The 18,733-nt window shown below is 45.3% G+C and overlaps 1 protein-coding gene across 5 annotated transcripts in view; it reads left to right on the top strand.

Moving 5' to 3' along the window:
- The first annotated feature begins 682 nt into the window (after nt 1-682).
- The window catches only part of SCYL3 (SCY1 like pseudokinase 3), a 34,587-nt gene continuing 16,536 nt past the window's right edge, over nt 683-18,733 (top strand). The window contains exons 1-7 of one of the 5 annotated variants that reach the window (XM_064477976.1): nt 689-1,024; nt 2,070-2,124; nt 6,189-6,405; nt 12,808-12,993; nt 14,854-14,967; nt 16,821-16,877; nt 18,001-18,103. In XM_064477976.1, the coding sequence (XP_064334046.1) occupies nt 6,241-6,405; nt 12,808-12,993; nt 14,854-14,967; nt 16,821-16,877; nt 18,001-18,103 (625 nt within the window). In that variant the 5' untranslated portion in view covers nt 689-1,024; nt 2,070-2,124; nt 6,189-6,240. Of the gene's footprint in view, nt 1,025-2,069; nt 2,125-6,188; nt 6,406-6,652; nt 6,727-12,807; nt 12,994-14,853; nt 14,968-16,820; nt 16,878-18,000; nt 18,104-18,733 lie in introns of those variants that run through there. The other 4 variants (XM_064477978.1, XM_064477977.1, XM_031435807.2 and 1 more) reach the window with 4 other exon arrangements.

Here is an 18,733-nt window from a genome sequence, read left to right as displayed (position 1 = left end):
GAGCAATGCATGGCTCAGAAAAGGTGTGTGTCAAATATCTGTGGGATGAACACAGTCTGTAACATGAGGTTTTAAATTCTATCACATTTGTATAGCGTGTACAGTTAACTGTGAGGTTGTAGAAGCATTAAACAGCAGCGCTGACTAAGTTCACGTGGATGGTAACAGAATATTCTAAAGGGCTTGAATCGTGTAGTTTAAAAACTATCACTTAACAGAATATTCTAAAGGGTTTGAGTCGTGTAGTTTAAAAACTATCACTTACATTTTATTCTCACTACCCCCAATAAGTAGAAACTATTAATATTAATAAGTACTATTAATATTAATAATCCTAATCGGACTCTTTTCTTAATTAAGTGCAACTTCAGACTCCCTGACCAATAAGACTTCAGCTGGAATCACCTCGACCTCCGCGAGCTTCAGCGGCAGCTCAGTACGACTTGGGCCGACGCAGCGCAGCCAATCCGGGATGCGGGGTGAGCGACGTCACTCTCCTGAAAGCCCTCCCAATTTCCTTACTACTCTTATTTTTTTCTGCCACGCCTCTTTTCTATTTGTCAGAGGCGGCCGGCGGCCATTTTAGATTCGGGCGGAAATCGAGTTAAGAAGGTCCCTTGAAAAGCCTAAAAATTAAAATCAAGACAGATTTGCGCGTTCAACGCAAAGCCAAAGAGAGACGACATCTTCACAGACCAACTATACTGCTGGGGGCTGTGAGTGAAGCGCGGGTCGGCACCGGAGCCCACACTCAAGATGGCACCGGCCTGAGAGCCACCGGTGCGGCCGCTCTATCTCGGTTCCGGGTTGGTGCGCCTCAGTGGTGGCGTTGGAGGGCTGAAGGCTGGCATTCTGTCCGGCTTCCGGACCCGTCTCTATGGTGTCGGAGGGACCAGACCTCGGAAGATTGTGGGCGTAGTGGCCAGAGCGTCACGGGGGAGGCGAGGGTGGTTGGTGTCAACAGGGGGCGAAGAGGGGACCGAAGTGAAGACCCTCGGCCGCCTCCCCCGCCGCCCTCCCGCAGGTAACAGGGAGCTCCGCGCTGCGTCCTCCGTCAGTGCGGGCCTGGGCCGCGGGGGAGGGGGCCGGGCCGGGAGCGAGGCGGAGGGCGCGCGCGCCCGGCTCGCGGGTCCGCGCTTGGGGCGAGCTCGGCGCGGCGCCGCTGCCGGTTGTACCCTGCTCTCCGCCTCCGCGCAGCCTGCCCCTGCTCTTTGCTGGGTGCCCGGCGAACCTGGGCTTCGGGGGCGGCCCCCGCCTCGCGGCGTCGGCGGCGGGGCAATTGGAGGAAGTCGCGGAGCCGGGCCTCGCGGGCAGGTGTGGAAAGTGAGGGGCTAGCGAAGCGGGAGCGCCGTCCCCGCCCCTCAGCGACCCCAAGGAGTCGCGATTGCCCCCCCCCCACCCGCCCGCGGTCCCGGGGCGCCGTCCTCGCCGCGGGTAGGGCGAGTGTGCGCGGCGGGGCGGGACCGTCCCGGGCGCGGCGGGGCCGAGCCGCGCGGGCCTTGGGTCGCGCCCGCCCTGCGATGCTGCCTCCGTTCTTGACCCAAGACCAGTGCCAGGCCCCCGAGGCCCAGCTGGCTCCTGTCTTTGGGTAGTGCTTTTTGTTGAGAATAAAGATGAAACATTTCTCGGAAAATCCTATGTGGGAAACCATGTGGCTACTCAGTTGAGTGCTGAATTTTCGAATCCCTGTTATTACTGTTTTTAAGGACCCTTGTGCGTACCCATGTAACATTCCTTGTCAGCTGAAATCATACTTAGTTCTTTTGACCCTTAAGGGCTTCGTTACGTATTGCTGGGCTGAGTTCAGTACAGGGAAATATGTACGTGAAACAGATCAAAGCAAAGGGCCGAAGTAGTGTGACCACGAGATAAAATACCACTCGATACAGAGTGTCCTTTGATTTTGCTTATCGTTGGAACTTCCTGGCCAAGGGAGCCAGGATCAGGATCATTTAGGTTAATTTCTCTGAAAGGAACAGAGGGAGAGAGAGTTCCCCAGGCAACACTGATTTCTTAGTTTAGTGATGAGCTGCCCAGTGACCTAGACAAGGGCTTTTGTAATCCCACAGGTGGCCCGGAAACTTGATGTGCTGCCTGAGGAAGCAAAAGGATGGAGGAAGACAGGTGAACACCATTTAGAAAAGAAGACCGTGATGCATACTCAAGTCAGAAACTCCCCAACATTTTATTGTAGAGAGTGAAAATGGCAAATTCTGCAAAATAATCCATGTGAATATCACAATGTTAGAATATCCTTCTCTGCCTTTTTGTGACTTTTTAATTTCAAAGTTAAAAGATTTTGTGTCTTCCCCTTCACCTCTTGAAACAAAAAAGCATTTTGGAAATCCATGTGTCATTGTTTATTAGTCTTCCTGAAGTTCCCTTTAGCTGAGTTACTATTTTTAAAGCACTGTCTCTATCCACAGTTTGTGTGTCTGTTAGGATAGAGTTGTGTAAAGAATTAAGAATAACTGCTTTTAAGACATCCTCATATTGCAGTCAACAGTTCATCCTTTTATTTCCCCCTAATGAAGTTTGCACTGGACATAGGATAAAACCCAGCTACTCTGTAAGCATCGCTCTGATGGTATCAGTAGATTTCTGTCAACATTAGTCATGCTTTTAAACCAGTTTAACCCCCCAAAATGTCATCCTTTCGAATTCTCACAAGAAAGTGACTCATTCCTTTTAATTTTTAAGTGGTATTTCTTGGGGTCTTAGACCAAATATGCACTGCTAAGAAAAACTCCCAGTTTTAACATCTTCCTAAAGCTTTTATAAAGTTAATGATCTTGTAGTGGAATTCATAATTTAAAAAAAAATGATTTATTTAGTTTGCGGGGTTTGTTTTTGTTTGAGGGGTGGGGGTAGGAATTAGGTTTATTTATTTAGTTATTTTAATGGAAGTACTAGGGATTGAACCCAGGACCTTGATGCCTGCTAGGCATGTCCTCTCTCACTGAGCTAAACCCTCCCTGCTCATAATGTTAAGTGAAAGGTTAAAAGGTGCTGTAAGGCCTAGTATTCCTGCAAGGAAGGATTTTGCTATTTAGAAATGACTAAGTGAAGTCCATTGCTGTACCTCTGCTTACTGGCATGCATTTAGCTGGAGCACTGCCCCTGAATTCTCGTGACCATTTTATCTCCTTTGGAGACTAATATAAAAACTAAATAGCAGCATGCTTTTCTGCCAGGATTTTCATTTTCTCATAGTTCCTTACGTGTGGGTTTTGGAAGGCTGTACTTTGTGGCTAGGGCGCACTTTCCCCAGTAGCATGTCTCTAACTCATTCCCCTAGTCTGACAGGTTTTCCAGACACGAGTGGTTAAAAAGAACTCCTGCTTGTGAAATGGCACTTGTTTTTGAAGAACATAGACCCATTCAAGGCTACCTCATGTGTACCTCAGGCTACCCCTGATGGGAAGGGTGGCAGTGAGGCAGAGAGGACATGAATTTGAAGCTGGCTTTCCTGAAGTCTCGAGATGGGGTAGGGATGTGCCCCTGTGAATCTAAGTTACTCTCCCAGTGTTTGCTTTTCTTTCTGCTGCCGGCCGGCTTCCTCTGTGCTTGCCAAGTTCCTGCTCTCACATGGCTTTGGCTTGCTGTAGCCCTAACTCTACCACATGGCATCCTTTTACCTTCAGCTGTGCTGCTAATAGACAGAAGTACCTCTTGTTCATTCAGATTCCTGGGGCAGACAGTGATCATCCAGCTAGACTCTTCATGCAGGCCGTGGGTCCTACAGATGGCTAATATGTCTGTTGACTGCCCTTTGGCCCGGGGTAGGAACCTGACCTATTAACTGTGCCCAAGAAGAGGGGAGCAAGATCCTAGTACTAAACACGACCTTCCCTACTGGGGTGGGGGTTTGGGGGGCAAGTCACAGGCTGGGCAGGCACCACACCATCTCTAGAATAGCGGAATTAACAGTAGTTGCTTTTCTCCATGATCCTACATAAATGTTAATTTTATTTGTGGCCCCAGTAGAAAGGGGAGTGTTACCTACATGGTTGACCCTTGAACGACATGGGTTTGAATCACACGAGTCCATTTACATGCAGATTTTTTCCAATAAATTCCCACTGCAGGACTTCACGATCTGCAGGTGGTTGGATCACCAAGGCTGGTTGAATCCACCAAGTTGACCTGCAGGTGGGGAAGGTCAACTGAGAAGCTAGACAGCTTTGGACTGTGAGGGTGTCAGTGTCCTTAATCCCTGTGTTTTTCAGGGGTCACATGTGGTTGAGATACTTGACGTTTTTAATACTGTTTTTTGGGTTTCCTTTACTTCTCTGTCATTCTGAAGAAAGATAAATTGCTAGGTAGGCAGGAACTCAGTGGATCTGTTACAGAACCAGCTTAGTTCTTATCCTCAGATTTGAAAAAAACTTCAGTTTTACATAGCTGTAGCCCTTATATGCTGTGCTCCTTATGTGATGTATGTGGGTCTGTAGGCACTTAAAATTCTGTTTTGGGTCTGTGTTTTGAGCAACATTATATACTCTGATAACTTCGCAAGTGTTGCGTAGAACTTCACCAAAGTAGGGGAAAAACCCAGGTGGAGGTTCTTTATATAATGATTATTGGGTTTATGTCTACCCTAAGGATGCAGATTTTAAACTGAAAATTTTAAAGGCCTACATAGAATTTTTGGCTGTGTTAATTTAGAGCTAGCAACTTGCCACCCTGCCAGAGTTAGAAAAAACTCTTTTATCTTTTATTTTTAAAATTACAGTAAAGCCAGAACTGGAAACTGACTGCCCCAGGCTTTTCAGACATATGTTGCTTGTCCTGTACAGGTTTGAAAACACTTGAGCCAGCGTTGAAAAACACGGAAATTTCCACATAAATATTCAGACTCTTGGCTCTTTGTGATAAATGGCATGATCTGGCAGCTTCGAGATGGCAGTCTTGGTTGGAATGTTGTGGTGGCGGGTCCCCTTCAGAGTGCACACCAGGTCGCAGGAGGTGCCTGCGCACACAGTAGGCCCTTTGCTACCCTACCGGTACCACTGGTGTGCTGAGCATTGCCTGTTGTGACCATGAGAGTTTGTATCCCTGTTGTAAAGGGATATGTTCTTAATTGTAGAAGATCTGGGAGGTGCAGGCAAATGTGTGTCTGAATGCGCATGAGTCACGCACGATCTGACCCCCACAACAAGCCTCTGTTAATACTTCAGCATATTTTTTCAAGTCTGTGTGTGTGTGTGTGTGTGTGTGTGTGTGTGTGTATAGCTACTGATACATGGATTTCTTTTTAAAACACCTTTATTAAGGTATAATTGACATGTAATAAACCTACAATATTTGAAGTACAGTTTTATAAGTTTTGGTATTTGTAGTCACCCATCAACATAATCATAATCAAGATGCTGAATATATCCTTTGCCTCCAAAGTTTCCTTATACCCCTTTGTAACCCTTTCCTCTCCCCTGGTCCCTCTAACTGCCCCCACCCCGGGAAACCACTGATCTATTTCCTGTCATAGAGTAGTCTGCATTTTCTTGAATGTCGTGTGTGTGTGGGTTGTTTTTTTAGCATTTGAGGTTATACAGTTTTGCACTTTCCCCTTTTTAGCATAACTTGGAAGAGCAGTGGGATTGCACTTTTTCTTATATTTATTGTCATTTGTATTCAGTGAGTTGTCTGTTTCCTTTTCCATTATTCCGCTGGTGTTTTAGTGTTTTGATTTTTTTTTAATTGGGTGGGGTGGTTGTATGAGCTGTTTGTTAACATGCTTTTCATCATTGCTAGAAATGTTCTCCAGTTTATATTGTTTTTCTTATAATTTTAAGTTACTTTAGAGATACAGAAGCTTACTTTTGAATGATCAAGTTTTGCAACAGTTTCCTCTGTGAGGCAGGCTATGCGAGTGGCTTAGGGAGCAAGAGAGCTCTTCTTCTGTGTCTGACTCCCTTTCCACTAGGAAAGGGGTGGGGGGGCGGGGGTTGGGGCCAACAGTCACTGTGTGTCTATTTGGTTACGTGCATTTTTCCTAGAGCTGTTGTCAGTTGACAAGCATTGCGGGAAACTTGCTGAGCATTTACTGTTTTTAGTGTCAAACGGCCTAGTTATCGAGGATTGTAGGAACTCGTAGGTGTCGGTGTCTGTGTCGGGGCAGTTGGCTGTCTGGCTCATGTCGCAGATGGAGATACAATGTGTGGAAATCTCTTCTGTTTTCTTTCAAGGCTGCTGGGATTTGAGGAGGAGCTGCAGCAGCACCGCCTCGAGGCATAAGGGATGGGATCAGAGAACAGCGCTTTGAAGAGCTATGCACTGAAAGATCCACCCTTCACCTTGCCCTCCGGGCTTGCTGTGTACCCCGCGGTGCTGCAGGATGGCAAATTCGCTTCGGTTTTTGTGTATAAGAGAGAAAACGAAGATAAAGTTAATAAAGCTGCCAAGGTACTGTAACAGGCAACTACAGTTAGTACTTTTTACTTTTTTGTTTTCTATTAAAAATACATGAAATTAATAAAGTTCGAAGGCAGTAGGCCATAGGAATTGTATTTTTATTCATGTCCTTTAAAAATAGAGGAGTCCTTACTTCATGGGAATACCTCCAGCCTACATGAAGGGGAGCGGTAGCACAGATCAGCCGGCGGCTTCACACCACTCGGCGGACTAGCTGTCATCGTGTTTTATTTTTTAGTGAGAAGGTTTGGGAGGTGATTTTACATGGCTCACAGAAGATGGAGGGAGCTAACCTAGCTTAGCAAAACTGCCGTAAGTATTGCCAGCATTTTGGTTAGCGTATGGATGATGGACCTGGGAATTAAGCATTTTAAGAACTGTTTTTCCTTTTCCTGAGGCATTGTGATGCTCCCAGAAAGAACGTGAAACTGGAACGTTGGACTGGAGGCCCCAGGAAGACCGTGACCTGGGCTCCAGCTCTTGCTGAGAGGGGCTTAGAGGGTTGGCTTCCGGAGGCTTCGGCTGCCTCCTTCGGAAGGAGGTCCTCCCGGCCTCACTCCCTCTAAGCCTTGCTCCTGGGCAAGGGCGCCGGCGCGTGCGTGTGCATGTGCGCGTGCTGGCCAGCCCGCTGTCCAGGGACCCTGTCCTCTCGGTAGGAAGAATGATCCTACCTTGGGTACAGTTCAGTAAAACAACCTTAAGTGACTTTTCAAATTGGACAGAGCAGAAGCATTCGCTGATATTTCCTTGGGTAGTCAGCCATTCAGATTATCTTCGGGAAGGTTGCGAAAAGGCAAGTGTAGCTGCATGAATGAACTCTTCAGTGTTTACTGTGGCAGGCACACTCCTCAGGCTGGTTTGATATTTCTGTTTTGTTAGAGTTATCTGTGTTGCCTTGAGTCGCTTTGTACTATCAACAGGTGTGAAACACTGATGTCTCTTTCATGGGTCTGTTTAAATGATTTGTACCTTTTTCATAATTATAAAGGGCTATATTCTAATCTATAATATTAGTCATACAATTTCGGCATTTTATGTGTCACACCAGTTCATTATTTGATGTCTTTGAAGAGGCATGAAGTTAACAGTTATAAGGTGGTTCCTAAGGAAAATGTTCCTCTCAGGATGCACTTCTGTGAATGAATTGTGGTAAAGAGTATGCTGGCTGTTGTACGGCTGAGTAGTTTGGCTTTTGGGTGAGATCACGTGTTTGTCTCTTTTCCATCCCATCTAGGAATTTGTAATAATTTTTTATTATGATTTTGCAAAAGATAACATGCCTTGCCTCCCTGTCTTATTCTTGGGTGCAGTTAGCATCTGACACACTTCCTGTTATTTTCATCTAGTAAGGCTGCACATTTTTTAAATAAAGTGACTATTATTGTGAAGTACCAGAGATTAATAATTGTTCTTAGTATTTTTTTTGAAAAGACCACAAGATTTTTAAAAATTAGATTAATCTTTATGGTGTATATGCCAAGAAAGCTGAACAGCCCAGCTCATGAGGGTTTTAAAGAGGAAAAACAAACATCAACACTTGATGTTTGAGGACTTCTGTGCTGCAGGAATTGCAGAACTTGAGAGGGGAGATTTTTTTCTTCTTATTACGTGTACATGCCTGTCTGAGCCACGACTGAGTCTTTTCCGGTAGTTTATGCTTGTCTCTTATGTTCTTCAGGACATCCTGTGGCTTTGAGTACCTTTGCCGTGAGTCTGAGAAATTTGAAATGGCAACAAAATGATAGAGAGTTTAGATTCAGGTCACAGTGCTTGAGAAATGTGTGGCATTGCATCACATTTTAAGAACTTGACTTCCTAGACACCTGAAATATTAAAACAATATAGTGAGCTTGCCTCACTTTCTCTGGAGCTCAGGTCCCTAACCCCACCCTTGATAGTTCTAATGACCATGTCAAGCTTACACACAGTGCTTTCCTTGCCGGATACTGCTGGGTGGTGAACATACTCTTCCTCCGCTCTTGTAAATAAAAATGACACTCACAACACACTGACTCTGACAGAAGGTGAAATGCAGGTACAACCTTTGGCCACAAAGCAACATCAGAAATACTTCAAAAGTGTATCTTACCTTCTTGTTTTATCTTGAAGTCATTAGCTATAAGAATATGATTTTTCTGACCGGTGATTATGACCCATTTCTAACCCTTAGCCTCATTAAGGAATGACAGATCCTAAGTCAGAACTTGGTTACTGTGGTTTGCTGGAATCTGAGTGCTTGGTTTGGACATAACACAAAGTACAAGCTCAGAGAGTGGCTCCCGAGTGTCTTTATACCGAGTGGCCACGTTGGGGGGGGGGGGTAGGCGTATAGACGCAGAGCACGCGCTCTGTTTGGTGCCTTGGCAGACGGGACGCTCTTTTCCACGATGGGTTCAGGCTGCTTCGTGGAAGGGCGGTCAGCATATTTGAGGACCCACGGTGCGTGGGCATGAGAAGGAAGCAGAAGAGCTGAGTGCTGTGCTTGAAAGGCGTGCCTTCTGTGTGGGGTCGGCTGTACTGCGCTTCCTTAGAGTGACGTTTTCTCTGTTCCCCTCCCTCTCGGCCCTTTTCTGTGCTATTTACAACCCTTATTCCAGCAAATCAACTTCCCTGCATTGTCAGCTTTTTAAAAAATGATTTCCTTCATCTCATGATCAAAATCTGGTTCTCTTACAAGGCTCCTAACATTATTTATTCAGAAGAACTTCGGAAGTGTCCCCGCTCCCTCAGGTGTGATAGGGTCACCAGGTGGGCCTGGCCCCTTACCAGCTCCATCACAGTTTTCAGGCTTCACGTTCTCGCCCTTTCTTCTCTAAATATCCGTCAGATCCTCTTTTCTGGGCTCCAGATCTATCTCCACCTGCCTGTTGACTACCTCCACCTGGATGTTCCACCAGCACCTCAAATGCAGGCTTTGCAACATGGAACCCTTTATCCGTTTCCCATTCTGCATTTTGTTTCTAGTTTGTGATCTAACCTCCAGGCAGTGGGCATGTAAGGATAGACTATATTTCTATCTTTGTCCCAGATCTGCATCTTGGATACAAGGAAGAATATTTCTCCCTGAAAATTCTTGCTCTCTAGGTTAGATGTCTTGTTATTTTGTTGTGTTTCCCTAACAGTGAAATTAAGGCTTTCTCCCTGTCTAAAAAGCTGCAAGTAGTTAAGAACTACTACTGTGGTTGTTTTCAAAGTGAAATTGCAAACCAGAGGTAGACTGGTAATGAAAAGGGAAGCCCCGTAAGGATTGAATTAATTCTCTGGATAGCTGAGTCATAACTGGCTCCTAAAAATTAGAAATAGTTTCTATTCATGACAGGAATCTCACACTTAAGATCTCTGTGTGAGCATAGGTAAGTGCACATACTGGCAAATGATCCAGTACTACTCATGTTCGGTAATAAAAGTTCTTAGTCAGAATGCTGTTTCCAAGACCAGCACCTAGTACAGTGGATGGTGTCAAGTCGCTTTGGGACAGATGCTTTCACGGCGCTGACTGAACAACAGTCAGCTTCCTCCACCAGAACCATGGGCGTTGATCGCTTTAACTGATGTGCATTGAGAAAATGTCTTAGTTACACTTAGCATCTTGTTGTTCCCTCTGTTCTTTGGAGCAGCAGAAGTTTGAATCAAGAAATATTTCTATTTGATTCTTAACTGCTAACCTTTCCTACAAATCTGTGCATAATTTAAGCATAACATTGTGTGTGCCAAAGGGGAGTGACAGATCAGGTTCTCGCTGAGTTAACTGCCTTGTTCAGAATCACGCAGGGAGTTACTCCTTCCTTTCTTCCTTCGTTAAACAAACAAAAAGTCACTTTAGACCAAGCTTTTCTTGCTGTGGATTACGTTAATACTTCTAGTGTTCCATTTCAGTGTATCTCGATTGGGGGGCTGTATGATTGTGCTAAGGATTTCAGTATCCATAACTAGCTTTTAGTGGTCCACTTGTGGTTAGTATTGTACCTCAGTCACGTAAAATGCAGAAGCCTTGGACTCCTGCAGGTGTCTCCAACCCCCTGCCCTGCTGTTGTTTTGTTACATATGTATCAGCTGCGCGCACCCAGGCACACCGACACATCACACACATTGAAAGCACCAGGCAGTGTTACAGTATTGACTTCACATAGTCATATATATTTAAAATAAGAGGTAAAAGTGTAGCCTTTAACTTTATTCTGATATTTACTATTTCCCATGCTCTTCCTTTAATCTTGAAGAGCCAAGTTTCCCTTTGGCATCTTTTCCTCTTCAGCCTGAAAAACGTGCTTCAGCATTTTTGTAGAGCAGGTCTTCTAGCTGAAACTCTTCTGTTTTCCATGATCAAAAATGCCTTTATTTTGCCATCTTTCCTGAAGGATATTTTTTTTTAGATAGAGAATGCAGGGTTGATCATTTTTTTTCTTTCAGTACTTTAAACATAGTTCCCCTTTGTCTTTTGGTCTCTATTTTCTTAATGAGAAGTTAGTATCATTCAGTTTGTTATTTCTTTCCCCCAATGTGTTATTTTTTTTTTCTAGCTTCCAAGATTTTTAAAAATTTATCTTTAATTTTCAGCAGTTTGATGATAATGTGTTTTGACATAGTTTTCTTTGGTTTTTTCTTTTTGGTTTTCATTGAACTTCTTAAATCTGTAAACTTAAGTAATTTGGCCAAATTTGGGAAATTTTCAGCTGTTATATTCTTTATGCCCCAATTCTTCTTTCTTTTCTGGAACTCCAGTTATGTCATGAGACCTCTTGTTATTGTAACACAGGTTTCTGAAGCTCTGATTTTTTAAAAAAAAAATAACGTTTTCCTTTCTATTCTTTAGATTCGTTAACATCTTCACATTCACTTATCGCCATCGTTCTGTTACTGAGTCCATCCATTGAATTTTTAATTTGTAATTTTTTTTTTTAATTTCTAAAATTTCCGTTTAGTTCTTTTATGTAACATTCATTTCTCTTCTGAGAACTTGCATCTTTCCCCTTATTTCATTACTGTTTCCTTTACCTGAGGGGAGAATGGTTATAATACCTGCTTCGAATCCTCTCTGGTAGGAAGTTCTCATATCTGGTGTTGTTTCTGGTCCATCTTAGGGTTGATGTCTGCTGGTTGTCTTTTCACACTTTCGTGTCTGCTGGGTGATGTTGCCTCCTGGGCATCTCGAATGCCATGCAGGGTAGACTCTTGGTTCTGATACCATCCTCTGGGGAATGTTGGTGGTTTCTGTTTAGCAGGCAGTCAGTCCCCTTAGGTTCACGCTTCATGTTTTTTAGCCACTCTCCTCCTGCCCTTCTGTGCACAGCAGTTCATTTCTCAAACCTGTGCTTTGCTGGTTTGAGTCTGTCCTGTGCATGCTTGGTCCAGGGGTCCGTCTGGGACCTGGGTGGGCGTACAGATAACGAGGGCATCTCCTTCTCCAGCTCTCTCCCCTCTGGGAGAGCCTCCTCGTCCTCCGGCCTGCCTTTCTGTGATTCTCCTGGCCAGAAGGATGGCACAGTGTCTGTCGGAGTTCTAGCCACCTTTGCTGCACTTCCCTGCAACTGGAACCTGCCTCCAGTGCACAGCTGTGAGAAGGGCAGTCCCTGACCAGGAAGCTCACCCCCATGAGCGGCCCCCCTCCATGATCTACATGTTTTTGTTTCCTTTTCAGAGTCTCAGATAGTTGGTTTGGGCACTTGGTTCAGAGTTTATAGCAGTAATCATTGGGAGAGCTGGGCTCTCGGGGGCCTTACACTGTCATAATGGAATTGCAGGTCTCTGTAAGTTACCTAAATGTTGGTAAAGTGAATACTGTCACAACAGTCCTGGGTTTCCCTTTGCCTTAATTCAAATTTGGGGGGTAGGAGGGGGAAGTAGGAAGCTGGAAAGGACCTTGCATGTAAGTAAACATCCTCTGACTTGACTGAAATGTGTATGAAACTGTAATTAATCTGGTTTTGAATCATTAACTTCGTCAACTCCTCTGTTTGTATTTTATTTTATTTTACTTAAATTATAGTTGATTTACAGTGTTGTGTTAATTTCTGGTAAACAGCATAGTGATTCATATATATATATATATATATATATATATATATATATATATAAAATATATATTCCTTTTCATATTCTTTTTCATTATAGCCCATTACAAAGTATTGAATATAGTTCCCTGTGCTGTACAGGAGGACCTTGTTGTTTATTTATTTAATATATAGTAGTTAATATCTGCAAATCCCCAGCTTCCAGTTTATCCCTCCCCACCCTCTTTACCCCCTGGTAACCATAAGTTTGTTTTCTGTCTGTAAGTCTGTCTCTGGTAAATAAGTTCATTTGTGTCCTTTTTTTTTTTTTTTTTTTTAAGATTCCACATATAAGTGATATCATATGGTATTTTTTTCTTTCTCTTTCTCTGTATTTTTAAAGCACTTGAAGACACTTCGTCACCCTTGCTTGCTAAGATTTTTATCTTGCACTGTGGAAGCAGATGGCATTCATCTTGTCACCGAGCGAGTGCAGCCTCTGGAAGTGGCTTTGGAGACACTGTCTTCTGCAGAGGTCTGTGCTGGGATCTATGACATATTGCTGGCTCTTATCTTCCTCCACGACAGAGTAAGTAACCTGGACGCAGTCTGCCTCACAGGCTTTCCTGTCGCCCCGGCCGGAGGGCGGAGGGGACGATGTGTGTGGTTGTACTTGTGGCTTACGATATCTGTAGAAATCAGAAGTTACCATTCTTATCAGAAAGCTCCCCAAGGGAAAAGAGCACATGGGAAGGCATAAGAGATGCTGCAGACAGGTGGTTTGTGGAATGGACAACGAGTTCTTTGTCCCTGGGCAGTTATTTGTACAACTTGATTTCTATTTACTGTCGTCTCTCTCTAGTTTTGGTCAAGTCTTTACCTGAAAACAACCATGGCTGGTGTTTGTTATTAAGACAAAATAAAGGTTTAATAACCTCAGTGCTGCTGTGGACCAGAGTTCCTATTTGTTTTCAGTAGGTTTTTTTTTTTTTTCCTATTTTAGATTATTAAATTACCATTTCTTAGAAAGAGGCAGTTTTACACACCCCTTCCCATCAAGTAGGTGGTACCAGAGAGAGACAGCCCCCTAACACTGTGGCGGTGTTTGTGCTGAGGGGAGAAAGTGGGAGTTCCTACGTTTACTTCTGGTCTGTTTCTTAACAGTATTATTGAGCTACTGTTTCTTAATCGAATTTACATTCTCAAGTATTAAGGCCTTTGGCAGCCCCCCCAAGATTAAAAAAAAAACACCAGTCACAGGTTAGAAACCCTTACATTTGACTCATTTTAATGCTTTTTTTTTTTTTTGAAATGTTCTGTTAATGGGAGACAGACTCTCTGCATATCACTTTGGAATTGTCACCTCTTAAAAGTATGTCTGAGATTCACATACAAAAAGGTGTTAATGCTCCCCGTGGAGGAGTATTTTCCTTGTTGGAGAAGTGCATGAATGTGGTGAAAAGCTTGAACAGCATGAGAGTGCAGGTGGGGAAAGGCCCGTCCGCCTGCCCTCCGTGAGCCCAGGCCCTGCTCCTCCCCGCAGACTGCCACAGGGGTTGGCGTGTCGCCCAGAGGTGGTGTTTGTGCGTAAACAGCAGGCACCTCTGTGCTCACGCTCCTTTGCTTTTTCTCAAATGGAAACACACCACACATACTATTCTAAGCTTCCCTTTGAAAAATATATATCTTGGAGTGTTTTCTATAAAAATGTGTGCATATCTGGTCTGGCGGGTAGAGTGTTTAAAATGCACGTGAGCTACTGGGATGACTGATTTCTGGTTTGGAAAAAAACCGAACTTCAACCCCGTTCTCGTTCTCTTCTTCCCTTTCATTTATTTGACTGTACTTTTTTTTTATAGTTTCAAATTTGGCTCGTCTGTGGTCTGTGGGATATTTCTGGTGGTCCTTTTCCTTCCATTTTCCTCTCCTTCAGGCAGAATTTTTGTAATGGCTACTGACAAGCTTTCAGGTGAAGTGGATCTGGGTTCGTGATAGAATGTAGGTGAGAAAGAATTTAGAGAAGGTAATTAATACAGTAACCTCTGGGAGTGAAGATAAACTTTATCTTGAAAGGCACTGGAAGCAGATGATGTAGGTTACACAGACTTGTAGATTCATGTTTAAGGGCCCTTGCACCTCCTGACTCCTGTGGAGATGGGTTTGTGTAATATCCGTGCAGCGGCCTTAACGTCTTTATTGACCTGCCTCACCCGGCAGGGGGAGAGAACAGAAGCCTTTCCATTGCATTTTCCTTCTTTCTAACCTTGTAATGCTTAAGCAGGCTCATTCAGTTGGCCATTTCCTTAAAGTCGTAGTTCTGTTTATTATGCCACAAGTAGGCAGACTTGCTGTAATTTTTTTTTTTTTTTTTTTTTGGTGACTAGTACTCAATTCTTAGAACTCTTACTTAAACTGGAGTGGCAGGCTTCTTCCTATTCTTTCTCTCCAGGGACACCTCACACACAACAACGTCTGTCTGTCGTCCGTGTTTGTGAGTGAGGACGGGCACTGGAAGCTGGGAGGCATGGAGACGGTCTGTCAGGTTCCTCAGGCCACACCAGAGGTAAGCTGGGCCGCAGGCCTCCTTTTCCTTCAGGATTTGAAAGCGTCCTGGTGTGCGCTTCGTGCCCAGGGCCTTCCCTTCAGGCTTAGATTTGGAGGCGTGACTTTTTTGTCAACACTCATGTTCGTAGAATTGTAGGATTTTATTCTCCGGAGGGGCACTAGGGATCATTGATTCTTTTCTCCTCATTTTATAGCTGAGGGTCATGAGTTGGAGAGAGGTGAAGTGGCTTGGTCAGATTTTTAATTAAGTGCCCCTCCTCGGGGCTCCTGTAATACCCTGTACTCAGTTCTACCCCTGCGTGTTTCGTGCTGAAAGCACTGCTGTGTGTCTGTCTTCCCTGCTAGTGGTTGGACGCCCCTAGGTTCGCATATTTGTCTTCACACATCCACCTAGAACAGTGCCTGGTGTGTACTGGGGACCCGAGTCATTCCAGTTCCCTGAGGTCACGCATTACATCTAAGAGCTGGCATCCGGGGCTGTGCGTCTGGACGCCTCCTGGTGGGCCATGGTGCTGCTGCCCGGGGAGCTTGCTGTAATTCTGTCTGACAGAGCTCAGCCAGCCTTCCTGTTCTCTGTCTTGGTTCTTGTTTTCACCATTTTGCATGTTGCCACTAGACTGACTTTTTAGAAAAGCAAAACCACTCCCATCATAATGTCCCAACTGCTGGGCGGCTCGCTGACTTAACTGGCTCGGCCTCATGTCCGCTGTTCCCTGCTGTGCGGCCTCTGCCCGGGGGCCTCGTGGGATGTGCGCCTTCAGGGGCTCGGGCTCAGTTCAGATGCTGCTCCGCCCCGAGGTCAGAGACGTTCCTCTGATCATTTCTGCGCCTGTCGATCGCTTTCTCCTGAGAACTCGTGTGATCAGTGTAGCAGGACGTAGTTCTTCCTGTGGGACGTCTCCCAGGTTTTTAACCGCAGCGTGCAAGGCCCTTCGCAGCCTCCCCCAAGCCCACCTGCAGCTCCAGTTACCACTCAGTTACTGGGCCGCACGCTGGTGCAGCCTCTCCACGCAGCCCCGCTGTGTTCTCGCGTGTGCCGCTCCTCCGCCCTCGTCTGTCTTTGTGCGCGGTCCTCCCCTGGGCCCTCTGCAGGGTGCAGCTGAGGCTGCCGTCCAGCTGAAGCCTGAATCTGGCCGAGTCTCCTCTCCACGAAGCCCTCCCCTGGGCCTTCCCTTCCCAACAAGATCAGCTGTCCTCCTGGGCCTCCACTCAGCACGTGTTACTGAAGTTCCCAGGTTACATTCTGGGTTCTGAGCACCTGGATGGGGGCAGGGATTTTTTGCATTCATTTTGTTTTCCTACTGCCCTAAATGGCTTTTGGGACATACAAGCTCTTGAAAAATTATCTTCGAATCAGTGGATGCATGTCCTTGTTCTGTGGATGCTGGCTTTGTCTCTGTAGTTTGTAAGGTCCTCCTGTGTCTCTTGTGGCAGCAGGCCTGTGACCGACCTGAGTCAGCGAGCAGATGAATGATGGGTTTGTTCTACTCCAGAGCAGCCTTTTACTTCTTAATATCTACGCAGGATGAGAGGGAAGTGTTTCTGATTTCCTTATAAGGAAATTAGATAGAGAGATGCCTCTAAACACCAGAGGGTGCGTGTGAAACCAGCCGAAGGGGAGAGGAGAGGAAACTTGTGCTTGTTTCCCACTAAGCCTTGTGCTGGGGCAGGTGCCATAGTTACGTTTTTCAGTTACGAGGATTTTAAGTGCGTGTATTTAGTGGGTGGTATTGGTTTGAAGGTTTCGGTGCTGCTGTGGCCGTTGCTCTTTGCTTTTGTAACTTGATGTGAGAACCTGGTTCACCAAACATAATGTGTGAGTTACTTTCCTTAATTTATTTCTCTGTCTAGTTCCTGAGGAGTATTCGGTCAGTCAGAGACCCGGCATCCATCCCTCCTGAAGAGTCGGTAAGATGATAACCCTTCAGATGCAGCGAAGGCTTCTCTGTGTAACGGAGTATGAAGCTGAGAAAACCTTCCCCCTGCCCACCTCTCTGCTGCGTCACAGATGCCCCACACTTCCTCTGGCCTTGAAGGCTTCTGACATTAATCTTACCTCCACAGCAGGGAGCCTTTTCCTTGGCACTCAGCTTCCATTTTTGTCACACAGATACTGTGATGTCGCTCAAAGATCAGAGGTCCCTCCACGTGAGCGGGGCTAGGGCTTCATGGCCACTTCAGGGCAGGTCTCTGTACCTTACTGGCAGGTGTGATGGTGGAGGAAGCCCCAGCCCCTCCCCGGGGTCACCCGCACCGGTCGTCTGCCTGTCTGCCATTAGTTGGGGTTCGAGGTTGTGAGGAAGAGTGCTTATTATTCATAGTATGGTGCAGGTGGAGAAAGGTTATGCTTCGCAGTAAATCCAAAAGCAGTTGCTTTCTCCAAATTTGTTCTTGTAACCACTGTAGAAAACACTGGTCCCCAAAGACGTATTTAGTGTGTTTCACAGGAAACCCAAGCCCAACTCGAAACTTAAGTAGAAACCTAAGACTCGAAATAAATCAGGTTTACTCAGATCAGTACTGTGTATACATTAGTGTTTTTTAAGCTGATGATTTGTGAGTTTTGAATCAATTTAGGAGTCCTGACCAGCATTTTAAGGGAGGGGGAAAAAAAGGAATAAAATAGAAAGTAACATTGAGGGGGAGGGTATAGCTCAGGGGTAGAGCACGTGTTTCGCATGCATGAGGTCCTAGGTTCAATCCCCAGTGCCTCCATTAAAAATAAATAAGTAAACCTAATTACCCCTTCCTCCCAAAAAAAGTTTAAAAAAAAAAGTAATATTGGACATTTTGGGTAGTAAGGCTGAGTATTTTATGCCACAGACATAAATTCTGACCCTGTTTTCTTTTTGTTCTTTTGATATTATTATCTTTGATAAGTTTTATTTACTAATAGTTTTAAGAGTCTGTAAATGAGTATATGGTGCTGCGTAGTTTTGAGTATGGTAAATGCAAAAATGGGAGAAAGGAAAGCCTGAGAAACGGCTTGTAAGGCAGGTCCCCTGGTTTTAATGGTCTTCACTGCTTTCAGTCTCCAGAGTTCACCACTCTGCCGGAGTCACAAGGACACGCCCGAGATGCCTATTCTTTTGGGACATTGGTGGAAAGTTTGCTCACAATCTTAAGTGAACAGGGTGAGTTGGAGTCACACTGCTCATCCACAGAGTAAGTGGGGAGACGGTCCACAGCCTGTCCTGTGCGGATGCAGAGGCCTGCAGTCTTTGATCTTAGTAAGGAACCTGTTCGCTCACCCAGGAACCTGTTTAGGGCAGATCTTAGTAGCAGTGAAGGGAGAAGCTTTGGGTCTCTTTACTTTGCATAATAGTTAATAGAATTTCCAGTAGGAAGCACTTTGAGCTCTGCTATCAGCCTCACGTTATTAGCGTATTAATTGGCGTTGATATTTATGGTCAAAAGACACTGTTCCTTACCAGCCAGTCAGTAAGTGGATGCTGGTATTGATTTACATGTAGTGACCTGCAGAACAGAGTAAGAGTCAAAGTTTTTAATTAATTTCTAAATCAAGCTTAACATTTCTTTATCTCCATTCCTTCTTTTGATTTTTTTTTTCCTTATTTTCACTTACTCGTTACCTTTTCCCGCTGCCCCGTGAAGCCCGAAGCCCGGGCGGCGGAGCGCACTGCTCCCTCCCGAGCTCTCCCCGCTGCCGGCCCCGCTGCACCCGTTCAGGGTGCGGGCTCCGCGCCGTGCTGAGCCCCTCGCCGGCCTGCGTCTCGCGTTGCCGCAGCTGCGTGCGGCTCCAG

The sequence above is a fragment of the Camelus dromedarius genome, chromosome 23 (genome assembly GCF_036321535.1).
Source record: "Camelus dromedarius isolate mCamDro1 chromosome 23, mCamDro1.pat, whole genome shotgun sequence".
Classification (NCBI taxonomy): Eukaryota; Metazoa; Chordata; class Mammalia; order Artiodactyla; family Camelidae; genus Camelus; species Camelus dromedarius.
This window is presented reverse-complemented; position numbering and strand designations above follow the sequence as displayed.